The 22,166-nt window shown below is 42.0% G+C and overlaps 2 protein-coding genes across 4 annotated transcripts in view; both read left to right on the forward strand.

Annotated features, from left to right (window-relative positions):
- The window catches only part of rab11fip5a (RAB11 family interacting protein 5a (class I)), a 33,342-nt gene extending 29,482 nt beyond the window's left edge, over window positions 1-3,860 (forward strand). The window contains 2 exon segments of the mRNA XM_029493791.1: window positions 157-313; window positions 1,251-3,860. Coding sequence (XP_029349651.1) covers window positions 157-313; window positions 1,251-1,508 — 415 coding nt within the window. The 3' untranslated portion in view covers window positions 1,509-3,860.
- Window positions 3,861-4,515: 655 nt separating this feature from the next.
- On the forward strand, window positions 4,516-21,866 carry sfxn5a (sideroflexin 5a). 3 transcript variants are annotated; one of them, XR_003840353.1, is made up of 16 exons: window positions 4,516-4,671; window positions 6,017-6,085; window positions 8,450-8,527; window positions 8,678-8,704; window positions 9,834-9,888; window positions 10,340-10,365; window positions 10,464-10,517; window positions 10,880-10,936; window positions 11,041-11,106; window positions 11,811-11,901; window positions 14,607-14,722; window positions 14,936-15,021; window positions 18,017-18,134; window positions 19,277-19,408; window positions 20,432-20,550; window positions 21,838-21,847. XR_003840353.1 is itself a non-coding variant. In XM_029493535.1 (14 exons), the coding sequence occupies exons 1-14, from the start codon at window positions 4,624-4,626 to the stop codon at window positions 19,352-19,354; spliced, it is 969 nt and encodes a 322-aa protein (XP_029349395.1). In that variant the 5' UTR covers window positions 4,516-4,623; the 3' UTR covers window positions 19,355-20,627. The 3 variants fall into 3 exon arrangements, 1 of the variants encoding a protein (XP_029349395.1); XR_003840354.1 differs by lacking the exon at window positions 20,432-20,550 and having other exon boundaries at window positions 21,838-21,866; XM_029493535.1 differs by lacking the exon at window positions 21,838-21,847 and having other exon boundaries at window positions 19,277-20,627.
- The last annotated feature ends 300 nt before the right edge of the window (window positions 21,867-22,166 follow it).

Raw genomic sequence — 22,166 nt, forward strand, 5'->3', positions numbered from 1 at the left:
GGGAAGAGGAAATTACTGATCAAACTCAGTATCTGTTTAAAAGACCTGTAGACCTCCAGTGTGGCAACCAGATCGGGTCCCTTAGATCACCTGAAAGTCGTCCACTTAAAACGGCAACAGAGGTGTGCGACGCCTGACTGTGTGTGTCATTTCCAGCCCCCACCCAGTGAAGCCCCTGACCACTGCCATCCTGGCTGAGGAGAAGCGGACTGAGGGCCGGTCAGTGCTGGCCACCGGCCTGGAGAAGCTCAAGTCCACCATCCACCCGGGGAGGAGCAGCCAGCTCAGCGAACAGGAAACAGACAGGAAGAAGGTGCAGCACACAAAACTGAAGAATCACGTTTCATTTATGTGATTCTAGATGTTTAAAATTAAGTTTCTCTTAGAAGACAAAACAGTAATAATGATATTTAAATGAAATTATAAATGAGCATTAGTGAATGGGGAAAATAAAGGGCCACATTTAAAAAGGAAATCTGTTTGGTTATAGGAAATGATTCTATTGAACCATTAACGTGAGGAAAGCCTCCACTCTCATAACTTACACTTTAATAATTGTGCTGTGATATATTAATATAAAAAAATCTTTAAAACAATAAGTATGGCTGTTATAGCCATAAGGAACAGAAGATAAATGAAACACATTACTGTGGACATTGCATAAATTCATCCAATTTATATTTCATGTAATTTGGACTTTAAAACATCTATTTAATTGACATTGTAATTTTTCTGAGAACACTTTCTTCAGTTTACTTTGATGTAATGTAATTCAACAAAATTTAAAATATTGATTAAACATAAATTCAGTTCATGAAAGATGGAAATTTTCGGTACTTAAACTTCTGGAGTTGGGTTAATCCTCGGCTGCACAGAAAATTGTCTGTTTTTCTTTTCCTTCCATCCAAAGGGGGAAATAAAATTGAGATTGAGAAATAATTTACAGGTGAGACCTGAGCACAGAAAAATAACCAAAACGTGTTCATAGCAAAATCATAAATCAATCCAAACTGCAGTATTTTGAGACAGAGAGGCAAATAGATTATAGAACTTTAAATAAATATTCATAGAAGCTGCAGTTATATAAGCTTACACTGTGACTTGTTTTTATATGGACACCAATCGTGTATTTAAATACATCAAAAAAAACAAGCCGACTGACAGAACAAGCGAATGTCTTCACCTCCGAGAAACTGAGGATTTTTTTTTCTGTCTTCCGTCTTGTCGTCCATGTCTCTCTCCGTCCTCAGTGTCTGACGGAGGGGGCGGGCTCGTACTACCACCTGACCCACAGCGAACTGGTCGCCCTGCTGGTGCAGCGGGAGGCGGAGATGGAGAGGCAGAGGGCGGAGTTTGAGCGTCAGAGGGTCCTGCTCACCAAGCGGGAGGTGGAGCTGAGGAAGCTGAAGCCGCAGGTCAGAGATCTGGAGGACTACATTGACACGCTGCTGGTGCGCATCATGGAGCAGAAGCCCACCCTCCTGCAAGTGCGCTCCAAGTACAAGTGACGAAATATCGGGGAGGGGGGTGGGGGGCGGTAAGGGAGGGGTGGCGTGGTGTTTGCAGTTCACTCCTCATCTGTTCACTCTAACCTCCACAAACAGCTCTTTAGTCTTTTCACTGCTATGCCGTCCTTTTTGATACAAAAATTTAGGCACTGAGAGATGTCGCGGCGGGGATCCAGTCGGCACGCTTTACTCTACTGAAACACTCATCAGAGGCTCTGGGCCGGGTCAGTTCTGAATGTAGAGGGTCCTCAGGTTGTTTTCAGGTTCACACAGCCGGTTGGTTTTAACCTCTCACAGGGTTTACAGCCTAGATTCTTCCATTCTGGGGTCGTGATTGTAGAGACACTGGTTCCTCCTTTTCACCTCACACGTCACTCCCAACACACACAGGAAGAAGAGAAATTGTCAAGTCTCAATCCAAATCAATGTCTGTCCACCTGACCCCTCACTCACTATTTAAAAACATACTTTTTTCCCCAGAGTCTCAACACAGCGTCATCTGAAGGAGAGTTTGCCCAAAACATTAACGCCAGTGTTAATTTGGATCAGCTTCACTTTAATGTAATGTAAGAAATCCTTATTTTCCCACCATCAAACATTTGGCACTTTTTGTGTAAAACTGCTGAGACCATTGATACTGTTCTCAGACTATCAGGCTGAGGGATTTAAATTGTTCTGGATGCACCAAAAAAGGAGTTTCAGGTCAGTCGTTGCTCACGTAATAATCCATGCTGTAAATTTTAAGTTGGGCTCATCTGAAATGATCGATTGCTGCTTAGAGGAGAAGAAATAAGAGTTCAAATCAAATTTCTTTATCATTCAGTCTGTGAAACATCTCTGAGGGAATTATGTCTTTTGTATTAATGAGAAAATGATATTTTCCTGAAGATGTATTTGTGTAATGATTTCCATGTCTGTGAGTGATGGGCGTCACTTTTCCCGGATGTTGCTTTGGAGTGACACTCTGCTCGTGCTCTGGCTCAACAAACCAAACGAGCGTTATGAGTTCAGCCTCGTCACGTGCACATTCCTGGGAACTGACTGTAGTTCATGAATGTTCAAAAGTGTTCTTAGCCAGCAAGTGAATGGTTTTATCCCCCCCACCCACCCCCAATGCACGACAAGTGCTGATTATCTTTTGCTCTTCTTTTGTTTTTTTTACTTTTTCTTGGTCTTCTTTCGGTTCTATGGGCACGTCTTGAAATTACCCATAGTGCTCAGCCACATAAGCTAACTGATTGTTGTATGGGGTCAGGGTGTTATCAGGTGAAGACAGTATCACTCAGTATCACAACATCGCAGCTCCTCTGATCTCATGCTTCTGGCCTCCCATGTGCGCGCCATCGACACGACTTCCACCACATTGAGAGGATGCCTGTGACGTGCCGGTACTTGACTCCCACTCCCTCTGTGTCTGTGTCACATCTGCTCGAGCACGCATAGCGCTACTGCTTTCAGGTGTTATAAAGGGATATATATCGCATTTTACAGCATATATGCCGTACTGAAATGCCAAATGCTGCCTTATTTTTTTTATTTTTTTTTTTTTTGATTTGACGTTCATTAAAAATCTAGCACTTCATTTTACTGTCAGGGGTCCTGGGGCAGGTTTTGAAAAGGAAAAGCCATCTGTTCACTGAAAGTTTTTTTTTTTTTTTGTTTACTTTCTTCTGATGCTTTATGATATTTTTCTGTTTTAGATCACTGCACAAAAATAGATTGTATGCATACCAGTAGAAAATGAGCAGTAACAGTGATTTCCTGTGAAATGCCAAAAAAAAAAAAAAGCCTTGAAACTTAATCTATGGAGCAGATTGATACACCTAAAAGTATTCTGATATGATGCCACTTTTAACAGCGTTTGTGGATGTTCTTGCACTACTTAATAATCAGAACATAACTTTACTGTACCTGTCTGTCTGATATTGGTATAGTTAGGTCTACTTCACACCGTACTGCACTTTCTAATCGCTCTGTGATTTAAGCACTTGGCCTACGTTGACACCACACTGACGATTAGCCCGTGAGCTTGAAGCATACAGAAAACATCCAAAACCATCTCGTCATCTCAGTTCTGCTGTGCGATGAAAATATCAAGTGCATAGATGACTGTAGAGACACATTAAATGCGACTCGGCGCTTTTGAAGCGCAAGAATAAACGTCCTCCTTCCATGTCTTCCATTTTACAAAGTTTTTTATTTAAGTTTAAATCGATTGTATTTTGTCCTTGACTGTGTAGCCGGTGGAGTGTGCTTAAGGTAGTATGTAAGATTGGAAAGTTTACAATTCGTGATGCAATTCTGTTTCACAAATTTTGTATATTTAATAAAGAATATTTTGTGTTTCTTGCTCACTGTATGTTTGGTTGTAATCATTCTTTGGAGCGTGTTTGTCTTTTCTGTCATCTCTTTAGGAGAAGAAGGAGGAAAAAAATACAAACTCTGAATTCTTCTTATAATTTTTACATTTAATGTAATCACTCTGTCATTACAGGCATCACTATGAGTTTTATCTCACATCATGTAAGTTAAGTCTCAAACTCCAGAGATAACTTTAATTTCTGACTGGATTTAATTCTGTATCATCTCTATTAATAATAATAATAATAATAATAATCAATGCTTTAACATATAAAACAGCAGAAGTTATTCACATTTTAAATGATGGCCATGATGAATGTGGGAAATATGTTATAATGCTGAAGTTAAAACTCCAGACTTTGGTTAAAAGACACCACTAGGGGGAAATATTATCCCCGCTGAACAAAACCACCTCCTCAGATCTTCAACGTTTTAACCTCTAAAACCTCCAAAACCTCCTATTTGGCCTGTTTCACTCTAAGCAGGGCCATTTATCTCTGTCTCTGGTAATAATGCCATAAAAACAAAGCATGGCCTCCTGGGAAATGTAGTCCCCCCCCCCCCTCGCATCGCGTCCTGCCATCGCACGCTGGTGAAGAACTACGTTACCCGTGATGCATCGCGACAGGCGAACAGCTGACCGCTGACTGCCAGTTCCTGCAGCTGCAGCTTCACGAAGTTTGGTGCAAGAAAAAGGCAGAAAAAGAGAAAACAGAAAAACAGACGTGCCTTTTTGTGTTTTGGCTGCAGCAGCATGTCTGAATATCCGACCTTCCTGTTCGGAGAGTCCCGTTTCGACCAGGTACCGACGTGTTTTTACGAAATCCGCTGAAGTGAAAGCTCAGAAACAGGCCTCAAATCTCACTGCACTTTTCATTCAGCTGCGTTTTTCGACCTTCTGTGTGTTTCATAAACAACAAAGTTTCATTTAAAAGAAACATCATTAATGTGGAAGGTAGAAGAGTGTCTGTGTTAGGACGTTAGAAACTCTAAAAAATGTGATCATTATTATTGTATTAAATAATTTTACTGCAGAATAACGAAGTTTGATATTTGGTTTTTACCTTCGTTTAAGCCTCTTGGTCAGATTGGGCCTGTTTAAAAAAAACATAGAACCGTGAACTCAGCACGAATTTACCTGAAAATCAGATCTTTTCTGCAGATTTTTACACCAATATAACTTTAATTTTCTTTTATTCTAATGTCAGCCAATGGCTCTGTTGTACAGTCATATAAAACTCAAGATATTTATGTTTTTCTGTGTTTGATTTCTTGTTCAGGTTATGGAAATACCAGGAACTTGAACTTGGCATGCGATATTAAAATCTTTTAATAACAAAATTAACTAGACTCTTCTGATCTAAAAGCAGCTAAAGTGCTCAAAGCTTTTTCATGTGTGTGTGTATATACATAATGTCTACTCTTATGATATAGCCAGTATAAAAACCAAGCAACACATATTCACTGTAAACATTTTAAGAGAGCAATTCAAAAATGACTTCAGTGTTTAAGCAGTCAGTAACTATTCTGTTGGAGTGAATGTGAATTGTAACGACGTCGGTGAATAATAACTAAAGCTGGCTAACTTCCTGCACGCCGTGTTTTCACAGACCATCCATATGTTCGGGAAATCACAAGCTGCAGCAGCGAGTAAAATAGCAGATTTTCATCCAAATTAGCAGTTAGTGTAATTAAACTGGAGTTGGTGGGGGAGGGCGGATGATTTCTTATGCTCACTAATGAACAAATGATAGAGGGGTGTTTGTGGTACAGTCATTACAGACAGTGAGTGGATTTGGGTCCTTAAAAGATGCAGATAAGAAACAGTTTGTCAGAGGTATTAATGAGGACGCTCCACCTGGTGTGTCAAAACAGCTGGCACGCTGTAATGTGGCTGTTTACTGAGCGACAGCTGGAATCTGTCTGAAAAAACAAAGCACAGTCTGATTTGGCCGCCTGTGTTTGAATGAAACGAAGTTTTTCATGCCAGCTCAGGTGATGCAGCTGCAAACACAAACTTTTGAAGACCACGTGATGCATCTCGTAGGACCTGTTGAAACCTTTCTGCTAATGATGTTTAGATGAAATATGATCATCTTTTTATGTAAATGACTTCCTAAACAAAATGTTTTCTTCTTCTCCTGTAGAACACGTTCTTCGGTCGGTTCAGACACTTCCTGGATGTGATTGACCCCAGGACGCTCTTTGTGACCGCGGTAACTCTGATTATTATTTCTGTTTTTGGTTGGTCCAAGTCTGATGAACACCAGCGCTCTCCTGAAGAGGGTGATCTTTCCTGGTCTGGGGCTTTTTGGAGACACTGTCACAAAAACAAACATGATCGAATCCAAATTTCTACGCAGACCTACACTCACCGGCCACTTTATTAGGTACACCTGTCCAACTGCTTGTTAACACTTAATTTCTAATCAGCCAATCACATGGCGGCAGCTCAGTGCATTTAGGCATGTAGATATGGTCAAGACAATCTCCTGCAGTTCAAACCGAGCATCAGTATGGGGAAGAAAGGTGATTTGAGTGACTTTGAACGTGGCATGGTTGTTGGTGCCAGAAGGGCTGGTCTGAGTATTTCAGAAACTGCTGATCTACTGAGATTTTCACGCACAACCATCTCTAGGGTTTACAGAGAATGGTCCGAAAAAGAAAAAATATCCAGTGAGCGGCAGTTCTGTGGGCGGAAATGCCTTGTTGATGCCAGAGGTCAGAGGAGAATGGCCAGACTGGTTCGAGCTGATAGAAAGGCAACAGTGACTCAAATAACCACCCGTTACAACCAAGGTAGGCAGAAGAGCATCTCTGAACGCACAGTACGTCGAACTTTGAGGCAGATGGGCTACAGCAGCAGAAGACCACACCGGGTGCCACTCCTTTCAGCTAAGAACGGGAAACTGAGGCTACAATTTGCACAAGCTCATCGAAATTGGACAATAGAAGATTGGAAAAACGTTGCCTGATCTGATGAGTCTCGATTTCTGCTGCGACATTCGGATGGTAGGGTCAGAATTTGGCGTCAACAACATGAAAGCATGGATCCATCCTGCCTTGTATCAATGGTTCAGGCTGGTGGTGGTGGTGTAATGGTGTGGGGAATATTTTCTTGGCACCAATTGAGCATCGTTGCAACACCACAGCCTACCTGAGTATTGTTGCTGACCATGTCCATCCCTTTATGACCACAATGTACCCAACTTCTGATGGCTACTTTCAGGAGGATAATGTGCCATGTCATAAGCTGGAATCATCTCAGACTGGTTTCTTGAACATGACAATGAGTTCACTGTACTCAAATGGCCTCCACAGTCACCAGATCTCAATCCAATAGAGCATCTTTGGGATGTGGTGGAACGGGAGATTCGCATCATGGATGTGCAGCCGACAACTGCAGCAACTGTGTGATGCCATCATGTCAATATGGACCAAACTCTCTGAGGAATGCTTCCAGCACCTTGTTGAATCTATGCCACGAAGAATTGAGGCAGTTCTGAAGGCAAAAGGGGGTCCAACCCGTTACTAGCATGGTGTACCTAATAAAGTGGCCGGTGAGTGTATTTGTTGAACACAAGATCGTCCCAGAGGACTCGTGATCTCAGAGCTTCCAGAAGTGAGACTCTCATTGTCACAGTATTAAATACAAAGCCAGCCTCGGAGTCTGGAGTTCTTATTTATTTATTTATATTGACTTTTTTTGATGCTTTTAGTGGCCCAACACAAATAAACACCATTTCCCATGAGCCCTGGATGATTGAAGGTTAAATGTCATATGGATGAAAGCGGTTTCAGATTCTGATGTTTAAAATAATGTAACACGGCTGATTTATCGACAAACAACACAGTTCCCCGGCCGCCGTGTCCTGACGCAGGACCGGACTGCCCTGCCCGCTGTAACGTTTCCCTGGTCTCAGTTGTGTTGTGGTAATTTTGCTCCTGGAGTCATCAGAGCTCTGCTGCTCTGGGTAATGAAGCTGTTAGCGGGCTCTTTGGTGACAGTAATAGCGACAGCAGCTCCTGGGATGTGATGAGGTGTGGACAAGTGGGGGCAGCTGTGAGGGAGGAAGAGTGTACACTCACACACACACACACACACACACACACACACACACACACACTCTGCACCCTACTGGGCCAGGCGTAGCCTCAACTTGCCCCTAATGACGAGAGTTGAACAGGGCTGGAAGGGATTCTGCGTGTGATCTCGCACGCACAAAAACACATGACTACACGTGCACACAGACAAAATGCAAACGTAGAACACTCTAACACAAATGGAGAGAAAAAAACACGCACACGCACACAGATGGCAAGCTCATTAGAACAAATTGGGCTGCATGACCTTGTATTTTGCTCAACATTAAGACGACGATCACGCCGCAGAAAGTGCCTCATTACCTTTTTAGCCAACTGATATGTCAACTGAAAATCAGCATGAAAGATTTGGTAAAACATAATTACTGCACGTTGAGTTGTGTTGTTTAAATAACAGAAGAGGAAAAAAAAAAAAAACATCTCAAAGATGACCGGGATAAATAAGTGAAAGTGACCTTTTTTACTTTCAATTTCAGAAGCGGCTTCAGGAGAGTGTTGAGCTGCTGCACCGTTTCAAACGAGGGACTCTGCCTCCTGGAGTGACTGATGCTCAGGTAAAGACTGAAAAACCTGAGCTGACAAACTCAGGAGAAACAGAGTGAGTCCTGTCAGGAAAACAAATAAACCCATAGATTATAAAGGGTTGAGCTTTTGCGAAACACATATTTACTTTTTAATTCGTACCTTTTTGTTGATCTTTGCAGCTTTGGGAAGCTCAGAAAATAAAGCAGGTAAGAGCTTTCATTGGTTCATCTGGTTTTCACCAGAACTGGACCCTCTGCATGTCTGCTTCAGAGGCAGATGAAGGCCCATTTGTACATTGTGGTTAATTTATTCTCAGCTATCAATACTTTCATTCTTCTCGCCCATTAATGTCTCCACCTTTTTTTTTTTTTTTTTTTTTGGCTTAAGGTATTAATTGTTCTAAGTCGTGTTTTCCCTTTCTTGTGATTTCGAAAGTGAGACAGGAAAGGAATAATATGTAGCCTTCGGTCAGACTTGAACCCAGACTGAATGGTTAATTATTACTTTTATTATTTTTGGGTTCTGGATCTGTAAAGTTTTTCTCATTGTGATTGTGAAGTGGAAAACTGAGGTGGCTACATCTCAAACCTCAGCTGAAGACTAACTCAAGTGCCAATTAGCAGTCAGTGTCAACACTAAAGGAGAGCCACTGAACTGCAGGCACAGAAAGTTATTCAGTAAAATGGAGATCCCCAGTCTGCTCTGCCCGTACGGCCACAGAAATCTGGCCTCAAATGGGACTAATTTTAGTTAAACATGTCGGTGGATCTTCAGCTCCACGCTTCGTTCTGCGGGCCGACTTTCCATATTCAGACCTGATAGAGCCCTCATGCTGTTTGTGAGACTTCAGTCCCTCACCAGGCAGCAGATCTCATCACCACTGAAGCAGCAGCAGCAGCGGAGAGAGATTTCTATCTGTCTTATCTCACGGCAGAGAGGATTGTGGAGCAGACACATGAGACGATTTATCGCCGTGCAAAAAAAGAAAATGTAAAACACAGATCGTCAAAGTAAACATCAAATCCTGCTGTAGCTTTAAAGCACCATCGAAGGCTGTGGTCGCTCATACAGACAAATAAATGTGTCTTATGCTCCTGCGCTTCCATCAGCCTCAGCTTTGTGAGTTAATGATAATGAATCCTAACTTTTTTTTTTATTTATTTATTTTTTCACATGTGTTTGACACCTTGTTGTTGTTGTTTTGTTTTTTGTAATTTCACAAAAACAGACGATGTTAATTAGATTCCAGTAACACATAAAACGTTCCTTCAGGTTGTAGTCCCACAGAAGAAACCTTCTCCTGAACTAACCCAGATCCTTCCGCTCTCCTTCCAGGCCATCATCCACCCTGACACGGGGGAGAAGATCCTCATGCCCTTTCGGATGTCAGGTACAGTAGCTCGGTTTGGACGCCGTGACTGAAGTGGGAGCGAGGAGCTTGTTATGTGGTCCAACATGGAGGCGTAGTTCGCCCTGGGAACTGTCATGGCTCGATGGGGCTCTTCGGGTTGTCTCGGACCTGGAAAAGGTCACGCTCAGCTGGGCGCTGATTAAAATCTCTCTCCCACGGTGACGGAGACGTTCTCAAGGCCTCAGAGTATTTCAGGCCTGTCTTAAAGTCTCACCTTTCTCATGAGGCGACGTTGACGCATCAGAGAGGGAACAATTAACGTGTCAGCACCAACCTGGTGTACATGTCAAACAAAAATGAGAGTAGAAGATTAAAGGTAAAGGGATTTAGACGAGAAAATGGAACAATTACAAGAAGTGATATCAGAAATTTCTGATTAAAAATAACAGCAAACTATTTTGTAAGCTGGTAACACTGACTGTTTTTGCAGGTTTCATCCCGTTTGGCACACCAGTGGTGAGACTCTTTTATCCACACATTTTTCAGAAGCCGGCCGTCGTATTTATTGTGACATTTAAATATTTTTGGCTGTAAATGTTTGTTTGTTTGTGCAGGTTGTTGGCCTTCTCCTGCCGAATCAAACGCTGGTGTCAACGATCTTCTGGCAGGTGAACACCTTCATCCATTTCATTTAATTCATCCATTTATTTATCAAGGCAGCAGAAATTACTCAACGTTTCTGGAAATCTTTCACTATTCGCTCACAGCCAGTTTTCAACACTTGTTGTTCTAAGCCCAGAGAAGTGACAGATTGAGAAACACAAACAGAGTCCAAAGTGACGACAACAACAGCAACAAAATTAGTATTCTGAAGACTGAGCCACGAGACAGAGCGACAACATCCGCATTTCATCCAATCTTTACAAATGCTGATTTATTTGATGTGTTAGAAGTTTAAAACATGACAAACGACCTTAATAACATATGACAGTATGAGATTTCCTCATAATCTTCATTTTTCTTTTCTTAGTGGTTAAACCAGAGTCACAACGCCTGCGTTAACTACTGTAACCGCAACGCCTCCAAGGTAACACCAAGTGAAGAGACAAACGAAGGCCCATTTGGACCGAACGTTGAAACACACGGAGCTCCATGAACTGTTTTCTTGCTTCTTTTTCATTTTCATTTTAGCCAGCTCCGATTTCCAAATTCGTCCAGGGATACCTCGGAGCAGTGACGAGTGCGGTCTCCATCGCTGTGAGTCTGATTTGGTGACCAAGCAGCAGTAACTCAGTCACCTTTTTATTAGTCGTGGATGTAGGTTTATAAAACAAGGTATATCAATTTAAATGGGTAGATTGTGTCAGTGATGTCATTCATTTGAGCTTCAGCTCAGAGTTGAATGGTCTAATGGATGTTTCAGATACTTTTACCAAATGTTTTAAATTAATATTAGTAATTAGTCAGACAAATGTAGAAGCCTACCGTCAGCATACATTTTTAAATCTCAGCCTTCACTCAGCTAAAGTTCACACGCCTGCCTGACACAGCCCTTAGTGCAGACATGGGGATCAAACCCAACCAATTACTGGTCCCGCTGGGCGCTCATCCGGCTGCTGCTCTCAGGCCTGACAACGGCAACAAGCACAAAAAAAAAAAACAACAAAAACCCCCCCCAGAACTCCGGGGGTGTGTGGAGGGCGTGACGACAGGCCGTCAGTGGGGCAGGAGCTCTCCAATTACCCGTCCGCTGTGGTGACGCCCCCCCGTGGTGCTGGGGAGAGCCGGAGGCTGGAGTTACACAGCGGCGTGTACCCAAAGAGCACATAGACTGTTAACATATGCTGAAACCCCCAATTTTTTCGTAGCTCAGTGAACCATCAATGTGTTCTATCAGACTTTTGTTTTGCTGTGTAGAGTCACAGTCTGAGTTGTCTGTATTGTGTGCGCCTGGTTTTTAGGTCGGGTTGAACGTGTTAATTCAGAAAGCCAGTCGCTTCAGCCCAACAACCAGGCTTTTGGTGCAGAGGTTCATCCCCTTCCCAGCAGTGGGTGAGTTCAAAAAGCTCCACCAAACACTCCGTCAGTTCAGGACTCAAGTGGCCTTTTCATGTGTATTGAGTTGAAATGAGTTCCCATTTTAGATTAAGCCAAATCTTCAACTAATTGAGCAGACTAGGATGTCGAGGGACCCTGCAGACTCAAAATAAACCTCCAAAGTGACCGTTTTAACGGAGATTAAATCTGTCAGTCTTTTTTTCTAATGAGGTTACTTTTTGTGGCTGGTCTGGTGGCATCACACTGACATTCGATTTGTGTGTTATGGTCAGTTTTACTCTGCAGCAGCAGAATCATGGTGGTTAATGATTTGAGTAATAGTGAAAGGCCTTTGAATTAAAACTGATTACAAGACCTGCTGTTAGTTACCTTCTATTATGAAAGGCGTCTCATTTCTATCATCACATTAACTGAGAAGCAGCCACTGAAATAATAATATTTCATGGCTGTTTGTTCTCAAACCGTGAAATTTGAACCTTTCACTACAGATGAAACCCAATTTTTGTGTTTTTGAAACGTCCCGTCTGCCTTTTAGAACGGCTCTGATAAACCTCAGCCTGTCTCGCTCTCTGCTCTGCAGAGTTGGAGGTGTTTTGTGAGCTCGCTTTGTCAGATGCATGCGGAGCCGCAAAGCTGATTTTTCATGCCACTCTCCTGCAAACGCAGTGACACCCAGGGGTATAGACCCATGTCCCAGAATGCCCCCAGGCTGCTGGCTCATAATTAAATAGTTTGCCCCCCCCCCCCCTTCCTAACCTACCATGGCAGTTCCTCTAATTAAATCAACAGGTTTCTACAGCGCAGCCTTTGCCTGGTAATTGGCTCCTCGTTATAACTCTGCTGCCACAAACAAATTGGATAATTACCCCTAAAGTGGCGTCTATGTCAAGGCCTCATTTACCTGATTTCTGTTTTTCATTGTTGTTGCTGTTGTTGTTTTGGTAGCTTCATATAAAAGGTAATTAAAATGGCTAATTGAAGCAAGCCAAAGCAAAGTGCTGTTTGAATTTTCACTTGCTTGATTTTGTTTGCTTACTTAAGGCTAGATTAATTTGTAATAACCTAATCAAGCAGCGGCCTGTCACTCAATGAGATTATGAAGGCCTTAACTGGAGGGAAAAGCCATGTCGTCAGAAATTTATGGGGACAATTAATTTGTTGTTTTCTAAAAATATTTGCCATTATTTGTGATATTTAGGAAGTAATTATGTGGAAAGTTCTTGGATGCATTTCCATCTGAGTAGCGCTAGTTATTAGAAGACAATTAGAATGTACATAAATGTAATTATTTCAAATAATTACAAATTACAGGCACATATTTCAGCATTTAGCTGTACAGGCTTTTCAGTAATCAATTAATTCCTATAATTACTTTGACGTCAATTTTAATTTAATTACAAACCGGTTGTTGAAATTTTGATCTGTTTGTTGCAGTTTTTGTTATTCCTTTCCAAAAATCCTACTATCTGTCTCTGTTTTTAATTGGTCTCCAAAAAAAAAATAAAAAGAAATCCCTTGTAGGTAAAAAGAGCTATTTGCTCAGTCAATTGAATTCCCCTCACAAAGCGACCTGCCAGCCCTGGAGCCCTTCCTACAGATAACTCTGAACGCTGTTGTCTTAAATTAAAAACGCTTGCGGCTCAAACACTAAACTCTCTAAAATGAGTTTTTCTTATTCCTATTAGAGTCAAGGAGAAAGGATCATCTGTATTAACATACATTTGTGTTCATTTTGGCTCTCGTGAATAAATCACAGGAGGAACAACACGTCTGTTTGTTGACCTATCTGTCACCTCTGATGCGTCGCTTGTCGCTGATTTCGAGTCTGGAGTCAGTGTCACCCACAGAGGTGTAATGTTTTGTTTTAGTGGGCTCCAACATGGAAGTAATGGACTATAATTCTTGCATTTTCAGCGAGTAAAGCCAGCAGGGGCTCAGTGGGACACCCAGCGATGGTCGAGGTGTCAAATCTGTGTGATCTGGGAAAATAAATCTATTTTCAGCTTCCCCTAATGAAAATGTGTACCAGCTTTAAACACTTCTTTAGTATATAGGACAGTAATACAATTCAAGGCCAGCATCATTAACTTTTACCTCAAGCTAAATGTTAGCATGCTCCCACAGTCATCATGCTTAAAACACATTTAGCAGGTATTTGGTATTCACCAGAGTTTTTGTAATTCTTCCTGATCGGTGTCACTGCACCGCATCAAACGGGAAAAAGCAAACAAACAAACACGAGGAAGAGTTCGAAGTCTTGATCCTCTCGGGTGACGAAAAAGTGTCTGTCTGCTCTAAACTTTATGGGAAACCATCCAGGAGTTATTTCAGTCTGGGAACCAAATGGTGACCATCACTGGAGCAAAAACGTCCAGCCTTTAATTCACAATCGAGAAAAGACTGTCTGTCCTGCTAATTATTTAGTTCATTCAATATATTGCTAGAATATTGAGTCTTCATGAACAACTTTGGATAAGCATTAACTGAGCGTCCTCTATTCTTCCAAATTACGCTACAATTGAAACCATGGAGGATTAAACCTCCAGCCCTCCAGCCCTCCAGCCCCGACGGCACCGTACAAGCTGTCTGATCTTGCACCCAAGCCGGAGGGTGAAAAGACAATATGCTTATTTGTGAAATAATAAAATATGTCAATTTCATTTTTGTCTCCAAGAATATTCTCACCTCTCTCTCTGCAGCGAGTGCAAACGTCTGCAACGTGGTGCTCATGAGGCACTCGGAGCTGTCGGAGGGCATCAGTGTGCTCGACAGCAGCGGGAACGTGGTGGGAACATCCAAAGTAGCTGCCAGGCATGTATGTTGATCTGGTGTAAATTGATGTTGTGGTGTTTTTTTGTTTTTTTGTTATTGTTCATCAGTAATCAGTGTAATGTTTGTAAATTATACGATGTAAATGAAGTATTGCACTCGCATTATTTATGGACACTTTCCTCAGAACAAAGCTTCTTTTTTATTTTCCTCTTAAAATGTCATCTTATGATTTTTTTCCCCTTTTTAATATAAACAGGCACTTCTGGAGACGGCCCTGACCAGAGTCGTGCTGCCCATGCCAATCCTGGTGCTCCCACCCATGATCATGGCTGCCCTGGAAAAGTAAGAAACTCCTCATCACCGACTTTTAACCAGACTGACTGAGGAGCTTCAACATCTAGGATCAACATTTTAGATTTTTAATGTGTTGAGCAAACAACAGACATTTAATGGTATGTGAAATAGGATTTGGTTCTGAGCTGGTAATACGTAATAATTAAAATTAAAAATAACCACCGTATGATCTTCATAAAATACTTGTGAATAATGTGACTTCCTGCATTATTACTGCAGTTAAGTTGTACTTATCACGTCCTGCATCAATCCAGAGTTTAGGCAAACACAACAGGATGCTGTTTTGGTACGGAGACATATTTCTGATTGAACAGGAAAAAGAGTCCGAGCTCGCAGCACAGATTACTGCTGCCATCATCCGCGTTATAATGTGGCTTTTATTGGTTTAAAAAAAGTTAATCATGGCTTTAATAGCTGCAGTGCCACTGGAAAATCTTTTAGTGTTCTCCTCTAATGAAAGTCAGATTAATTGGCAAATGCAAATAAATCCTAATTAGTTGATGATCAAGAAATTAAATAAAATTATTAAATAAAACATTTAGTAGAAAATAGGAAAAGCTCTACATCATAATTAGCTTTTTGTCTTCAGCACCGATTGTGAGTGAACCTGCTCCACCGCTGTGTGATTTACCCGTAATGATGTCTTAAAGATGCAACATGTTTATATGAACGTCTCGTGATCGATGGCCTGGCTGCGCCTGCAGTGTGCCGAGGAATGCAGCCATCTTTGTGAATCCCTGACAGCACTTGTCCCGACTGCTCTGAGCAGGCGGGCCCAGACAGCAGAGCCAGCTGCCCAGGTGTGTTTGGGATTCCTGGCACCTCAATGACTGAACAGGGAAAGAGAGAGAGAAGGCGGCGGTGGGGGGGGGGGGGGGGGTTTGGCTGCAGATGCAGGTTCGTCGTGCTCAGCTATCCTCCACGTCAGCTCAACTTCACTGGCTCTCAATGGAGCGAGAACAAGGGGACAGAGATGGGTCCCTGGGCGGCCCCCCAATGATGGATTACACTGCTGAGAGCAGATTTAGCTCAGTGACAGCAGATTCTGCTCTTCATGAGGGGTTGCTGTCTCATAAGTGTGACGAAAACAAGAGAACAATCCCACTCTGCGTGTAAATGCACCTGTAGCTAGCTGTAAAGCCTTTACACTAATGAGATAAAGTTTTATTTATTCAGATCAAGCTCTTCGGGTTCCAGCTTCACATTTGTTCAAATAGATGAGAGCGGAATTGAATTTAATTGGTTTCCCTGCTGAAATGCTCCTCTCTCCTGATTTAGCTCATGCTGCAGTGTAACAGCTTCAGAGCAGAGGTCAAACAACAGTCTCTACATTTCAATTACCAAACAAACTTATCATGTCGGCAAAAAGACTAAACAAAAAACAAAAAAACAAACGAGAATACTGTTGAAGATGAATGTGAGTCAGGAATATAAATCAGTGCTGCTCTTAGTCATGCATGATGAGGTGAAGCTCTGAAAGAATGGATGCTGTGAAGTCTGGCCCACTTTATAGAAAACTGAACATACAGAAAAAATAAGCGTGCTAGGATTTGGACAGTGTTAATGCTTTAATCAATCCCATTCTTAGATGATAGTTACTGTGTCAGCTTGTTCCTGTTGGTTTAGTCACCTGTCGAGGCGCAGAGATAACCCTTCTTCTCCTTTCTTGATACTGACAAAGAACCACCTTTGAGTTTTAACCTTATTCTGATGCATTTGACGTTCATCGTCACCCTGACTTCCTAATCACATCATGTGTCATAATAACGTTATTACAACCAGATTGTGATCTCTCTTGTGACATGTCGGCGTAAATACTATATGAATTGGTTTGTTTGTGATGTAGGAGACACAGTGAGAGGTTCATGTAAACAGTTAAGGCTCAGCGAAATCCTGCATAATAAATAAAAAGAACTAAAGTTAAATCAAACTGAAGTTTTTCACCTGATGCCAAAGTTTTCAGACCTACACGTGTACCCAAGCCTTTCCTCCCTCATCTCCACTTTTCTATTTGTAACCCAGTTCCCTAAAATGTGTATCTGTACATTAGTGTGTGTGTGTGTAGCCTAATTAAACCATGGCAGCCATATGTGTTAATGAGCTCCCTCATTAGGCAGTAGCTCTCCTCGTTAGGGGGAGAGGCGTCGCTGGTGGAGGAGAGCTGGAGCAGCTCTTTCTCAAGCTCCTGCTGAGTTCGCTGTCCCACACACTGAAGAGGGGATTATCCTACGAAGGGCAGCGAGGAGGGAGGAGAAAAATGTATTTCTGGAGATAGAGCTATGCAAAAACCTTTAAAAAAAAAAAAAAAAAAAAAAGTCGGCCTCTTCAAATGAAGCAAAGACAGCTTTTGCAATGTGGAAAGGATCAGACAGACAAAAGCGTTAGTTCACTAAATGAAAATATGAAATTTAAAGAAATGACATGATGTGAAAGAAAAACGTTTAACTCGTGAACAATGCTGGATGTCAGAAGTGTGTAATTGTGCTGCTTTAAAGCTTTTCAGCTTGAACTTCAGAAGGAAATGCTCTGGAGTTCTTTATGTAATAACCTGCATGCGTTTTATGACTTTTTCACATTTATTTTCAATAGAAATGTTTGAGTTCCTCATGCAGAAAATGTGTCATTCACACGACATAATTAAACATTCAAATCCCTAATTTCCTGATATCATGATGTTGTGAAGTTGTTTAACGATCTGCTGAACGCTGGTCAGTGGGATCGTCTCAAACCCCACCTGTGTATATATATATATATTAGATAATAGGTTGGAACTGCTAGAGCTCACTCTTTGTGATTATTTTGGATTTTAATATATTAAAAAATTGGCTCCATCCCCTGAAGTTCTTTGCTTTCAAGAGATCAGTCTAAAAAATGTCATTAAATTTCTCCATGTCGTGGATGGGCACAGAACAAACAGCGTTGTGTTCTTCTGAATGATCGTTCGTTTATTGTGAAGCTGATAAAGTCCTTCTGTGCCCCCCAGGCTCCCTCTCCTGCAGAGACAGCGGAGGCTCGTCCTGCCCGTCCACAGCCTGGTGTGTCTCACTGCCTTCGGCCTGGCTCTGCCTCTCGCCATCAGTCTCTTCCCACAGATGTCCCAGGTACGTCATGTGAAAAGTGTTTCCTCTTGAAGTTTTCAGTTTTGGTTTCTTGGTGCTGACGTCGTACCTGCTCAGGTTACCTGTTGAGTTTGTTCTTTGGTGCGTTACAAACAAATGGCTGTTGCTGCTCGACCCTACAAACAAGCATAGAAACTCTCTTGAGCTCGTTACACATCAGACTTGTATTTTGATAATGAGACTGAAGTATGTCTTGGATGTGGTTGAACTTGTCAATGTCAAAAGCTCACCGTTTAGCTGCGATGCCTCAGTTTCGGTGACTGATGTTGATGACCGGAGTCTTCTGACCTTGAATGTTTCCCACTGAGCTTCACGGAGGCTTTCTCCTAATGAGGCGTAGCCCTCCTCAGCTACGATCTGCCTTTGATTCTGCGCTGCCTTCAGTCGTTGATGCCATCCAGGCTAAGAGGCCGTGGTCTAACTTTAGCCCTGTTGGCTCGGTACACGTTGTTCTCTTCATTAAACCACAATGGCACAATGTTGTTTTACATTCCGTCTCTCTTTTTGTCTTCTCTCTGGCAAATAACTTGCTGACACAAGCCAACCGGCTCTGGCTTTAAAATGTTTAGGATTTAATTACGGCTGGAAATAGCTCAGACAGCCATATGGCAAAAAAACTTCAGACATATGTGCCGCCAACAGTCCTGTGAAAATCTGCCTCCCATTTCCACTGAGGGGCCTGTTTTTCTCTCACAAGTCCTTTTTTGCACTTTTGCAAGGATAGCAGATGAAATAAATAAATAAAGAAAGCAACATGAGTGCCCCGCTCCCCGGGACCCCCCGCCTACTCAATTTGTCCCACTTCCCCATTTCACACCTACCAAGATTAGGATTCTGTCTCCAACTCCAACAGCCATCTGTCTCTGGTTCAAATATTAGGAGATGCAAACCTCAAATTATACTTTAATCTGCCAAATCGGCTTTTTGCACATTAGCAGTAAATACAGAACATTTAAAGCCTTTAAGAATTATTTAGTTACAAATGGGAAAGGCTTCAAATCTTTAAGTAGTGATGCGCGTACAGCATCTAAACATTCAGGATGTAAACTCGTTATATCTGACAGCTCGTGCCAAATAGCTCCATTTGCGCTGCTGACCTCTCTGTTCTCCTTCGGTTTCCACAGATCAGCGTGAATCAGTTAGAGCCGGAGATTGCCATGGCAACAGATTGCAAGATGGTGACATACAATAAAGGCCTGTGACCTCTACAGCCTGATACATGAATGGAGGACCCTGCTGCCAGAGAGGGAGCTACGGTAAATTTGGCTGCTTTAGCCTCAGAAGATTTAACATATGTTTGCAGAGAGTGGCAGCGCATGATGGGAATACATGTTGTTTACACCAAGGCAGCGGTTGCTAATTAACAAATAACACAATGGCATATCGTGACATCTGAAAGTGAACGTCATGACACCTCAAAGTATGATTATGGTTTTAACACGGAGTCTGCTATGTTCACTGCTCTATGTACAACATGCAGCATTATCCGCAGGGGGAGGAGCCGGGCTAAGCTAGTTAGCTACAAGCTTGATTCCCTTTTTCAAAGTGAACAGGAAAAAAATCACAGATTCATTTAAATACACGAGGAAATTTGGTTGATGGAAACGGGAGCAGATCAAATCTAAATGATAGTAATTGTGGGTTTTTGTATGAAATGTAGGTATGTGGATGTTATGTGTTTTTTATTGTGTTATATTCAAAATTTTAGGAGTTCCTATCTTTTTTCCAATGATCCCTTAATGTGAAACTCTGAAACTTTGTGGCACAGACTGTTCAAGTCAACTTCAATCTCTCCCATCATTTCAGACAGAACTTTAAAAGGCCTGGAGGGAAAAACTCCAGCTCTACAACAGAAGGTTTAGAGAAAAGACATAGAAGTAGAAATTCCATCCAAATATTATAATCAGATGTGAGGCAACCGATATCTCTAAAAATCGCTGTATTATGCAAGTCTGGGGAACTTTAAACCTGCAGATTGTATTAATTATAAAAACGCTTCCTGTTTTGAATTCATCCAATTACAACCTCACACTAGGTTGTTGGGGTTTGACTCGTTCTCATTGGTTATCAGGAAGCTCATGAAGCTTAGTTAAAAGCCTCTTTTGCTTTTGAAACTACAACCATTGAGTAAAAAAATTTTAATATCTTAATCTAAAAGGATGATTTTTGGGGTTCTTTTGCTCCGTGAAAGCACCATGTCTCTGTGTACGTATCTGCACTTGATTTATATAAACTCTCTGTCTTTAAATATTATCTTTTGTCCTGATCTGCATGATTAGTATGTTTGCGCGGTTGCTGGGGAAACGCAGCACGGTAGGCTGCGATGCCGTGCGTTTCAACAAGAAGCCACATGCAGATCAGTGAAGATGCTGGGTGTAACTTGTGTCACACAATTCAGGTGAGACAAATAAAAACAAAACACCATTCATAAAGCACATGATTGCTGTCTTTCTTTTGAAAGTGTTTTGATGGTTTGAATCCTCTCATCAGTGATCATCACAGTCAGAAGAATCTCAAATGTTGCCCCATGTTCATTATCAAGGAGTCGTTCAACAACTGAGCTCATAAAATAATCAATACGAGTTCAGGTTTAATACCAAAACATGTCGATTGGCTTTTCCTCACTTCACTCTATACAACTGTGTACTTTGGGAAAATAAATCTAGAATGTAGTCTACTGTATTTTACATAAAGTCTGTATTTTTGCGGAAATCTCAAATTAGGTAATTTCAGTAATGAGCAGACAGCAACTGTTGTGTCATTTTCCATAATGATTTAATGTGAGTCTTTCAGTAATTAGGCTGTGTACTTTTTTTTTCTGTTGCCTGACTGAAACAGATCCAAACGTGACAACTGTGACTGCACTGCATGATTTATCACTCAACATGCAATTTTACAAGCAATATTAACGCACATGTGATTTTCAGCGTTAGTTGAGACAATGGAAGGTTTCAGTCGTCCCGCAGCAACCAAGCAAGTGGAACAATAACGATGGAACCCGTCGTCTTGCCTCACTTCAGTTTTCCAACACCTCTGCAGCAGCAGGGATCTGTCGGCTCCTTCCCCCACCTCGCAGCTCCTCCGGAGAGACTCTTGTTTTTCACGGCAGATTCCTGCTCTCATCCTCAGCTCTCCTCTCTGCTGACTCAGGCGACAGGAGACGCAGTGTTTAGGGAGACGGGCGTGATTTTCCAATTAATTGTTTTCCTAAAGGACAATAGAAGGGCGCAGCTCTTGTTAGTCAAGCTTGCTGACCTTTCACTTAAACCTAGATGTGATTGGCCTGAACCACACCTGTTTGTTATTCGTCAAAAATGCACATTTGATTATGTTTATTGGGACATTTTGAATTTACTTCAGTCTATTTGCACCTGCGCCAAGTATAGGATGTCCTGAAAACTCAAAACAAGCCGTGTGGCCCCTTTTGCAACTGCAGATGTCTGACGCATTGTGCACCTTTGTGCGAAGGTGGAATGACTGCAGCACAGTTTACCTGTCTGCCTCCCACCTTTTCTCTGCTGTCTCTCTGCCTCTTGACTTACAAAACATCAGGGTCAGACGTCAGGGCTCATCTCTAAAGACTCGGGGTCATTAGGAGGAGGTTCCTTCCGTTTCTCTTGACAGATGATTACTGAGGCGGTTGGTGCTGCACAATAGAAACTACTTTCTCTCTGTTTTTTCCCAGAGCTTGGACCCTCTGGATGGGAATTATTTCCATGTCCCCTTTTTTGCTGGAATTCAGAGGAAATACCGACTCATAAGTAACACACCTGACACCTGTGCAGCTGTCCTGCAGCATTCCTGACACCTCAGTCTCAATCAGTGCTTCCAAAACAAAGAGAACTCTGTAAAAGGTAATCAGTGTTCATAACCTTTGGCATTGGGGTATTTTTCCAACTCTGGTTTACGATGTAAAACCTGAAAGTGAGTAATCCTTCTCATGTTGAACTATTCGTCCCTTAATATGTTACAGAGTGTCTGCAGGTTTTCTTTCCAATCAAACACTTGAGCAGC

The sequence above is a fragment of the Echeneis naucrates genome, chromosome 22 (genome assembly GCF_900963305.1).
Source record: "Echeneis naucrates chromosome 22, fEcheNa1.1, whole genome shotgun sequence".
Classification (NCBI taxonomy): domain Eukaryota; kingdom Metazoa; phylum Chordata; class Actinopteri; order Carangiformes; family Echeneidae; genus Echeneis; species Echeneis naucrates.

Bases quoted from the DNA above. Each gene is read 5' to 3' on its own strand.
- sfxn5a (XM_029493535.1), top strand. From the start codon at position 4,624: ATGTCTGAATATCCGACCTTCCTGTTCGGAGAGTCCCGTTTCGACCAG. The intron at 4,672-6,016 runs GTACCGACGTGT...CTTCTCCTGTAG, and splicing joins GAGAGTCCCGTTTCGACCAG to AACACGTTCTTCGGTCGGTT. The intron at 6,086-8,449 runs GTAACTCTGATT...TTTCAATTTCAG, and splicing joins GGACGCTCTTTGTGACCGCG to AAGCGGCTTCAGGAGAGTGT.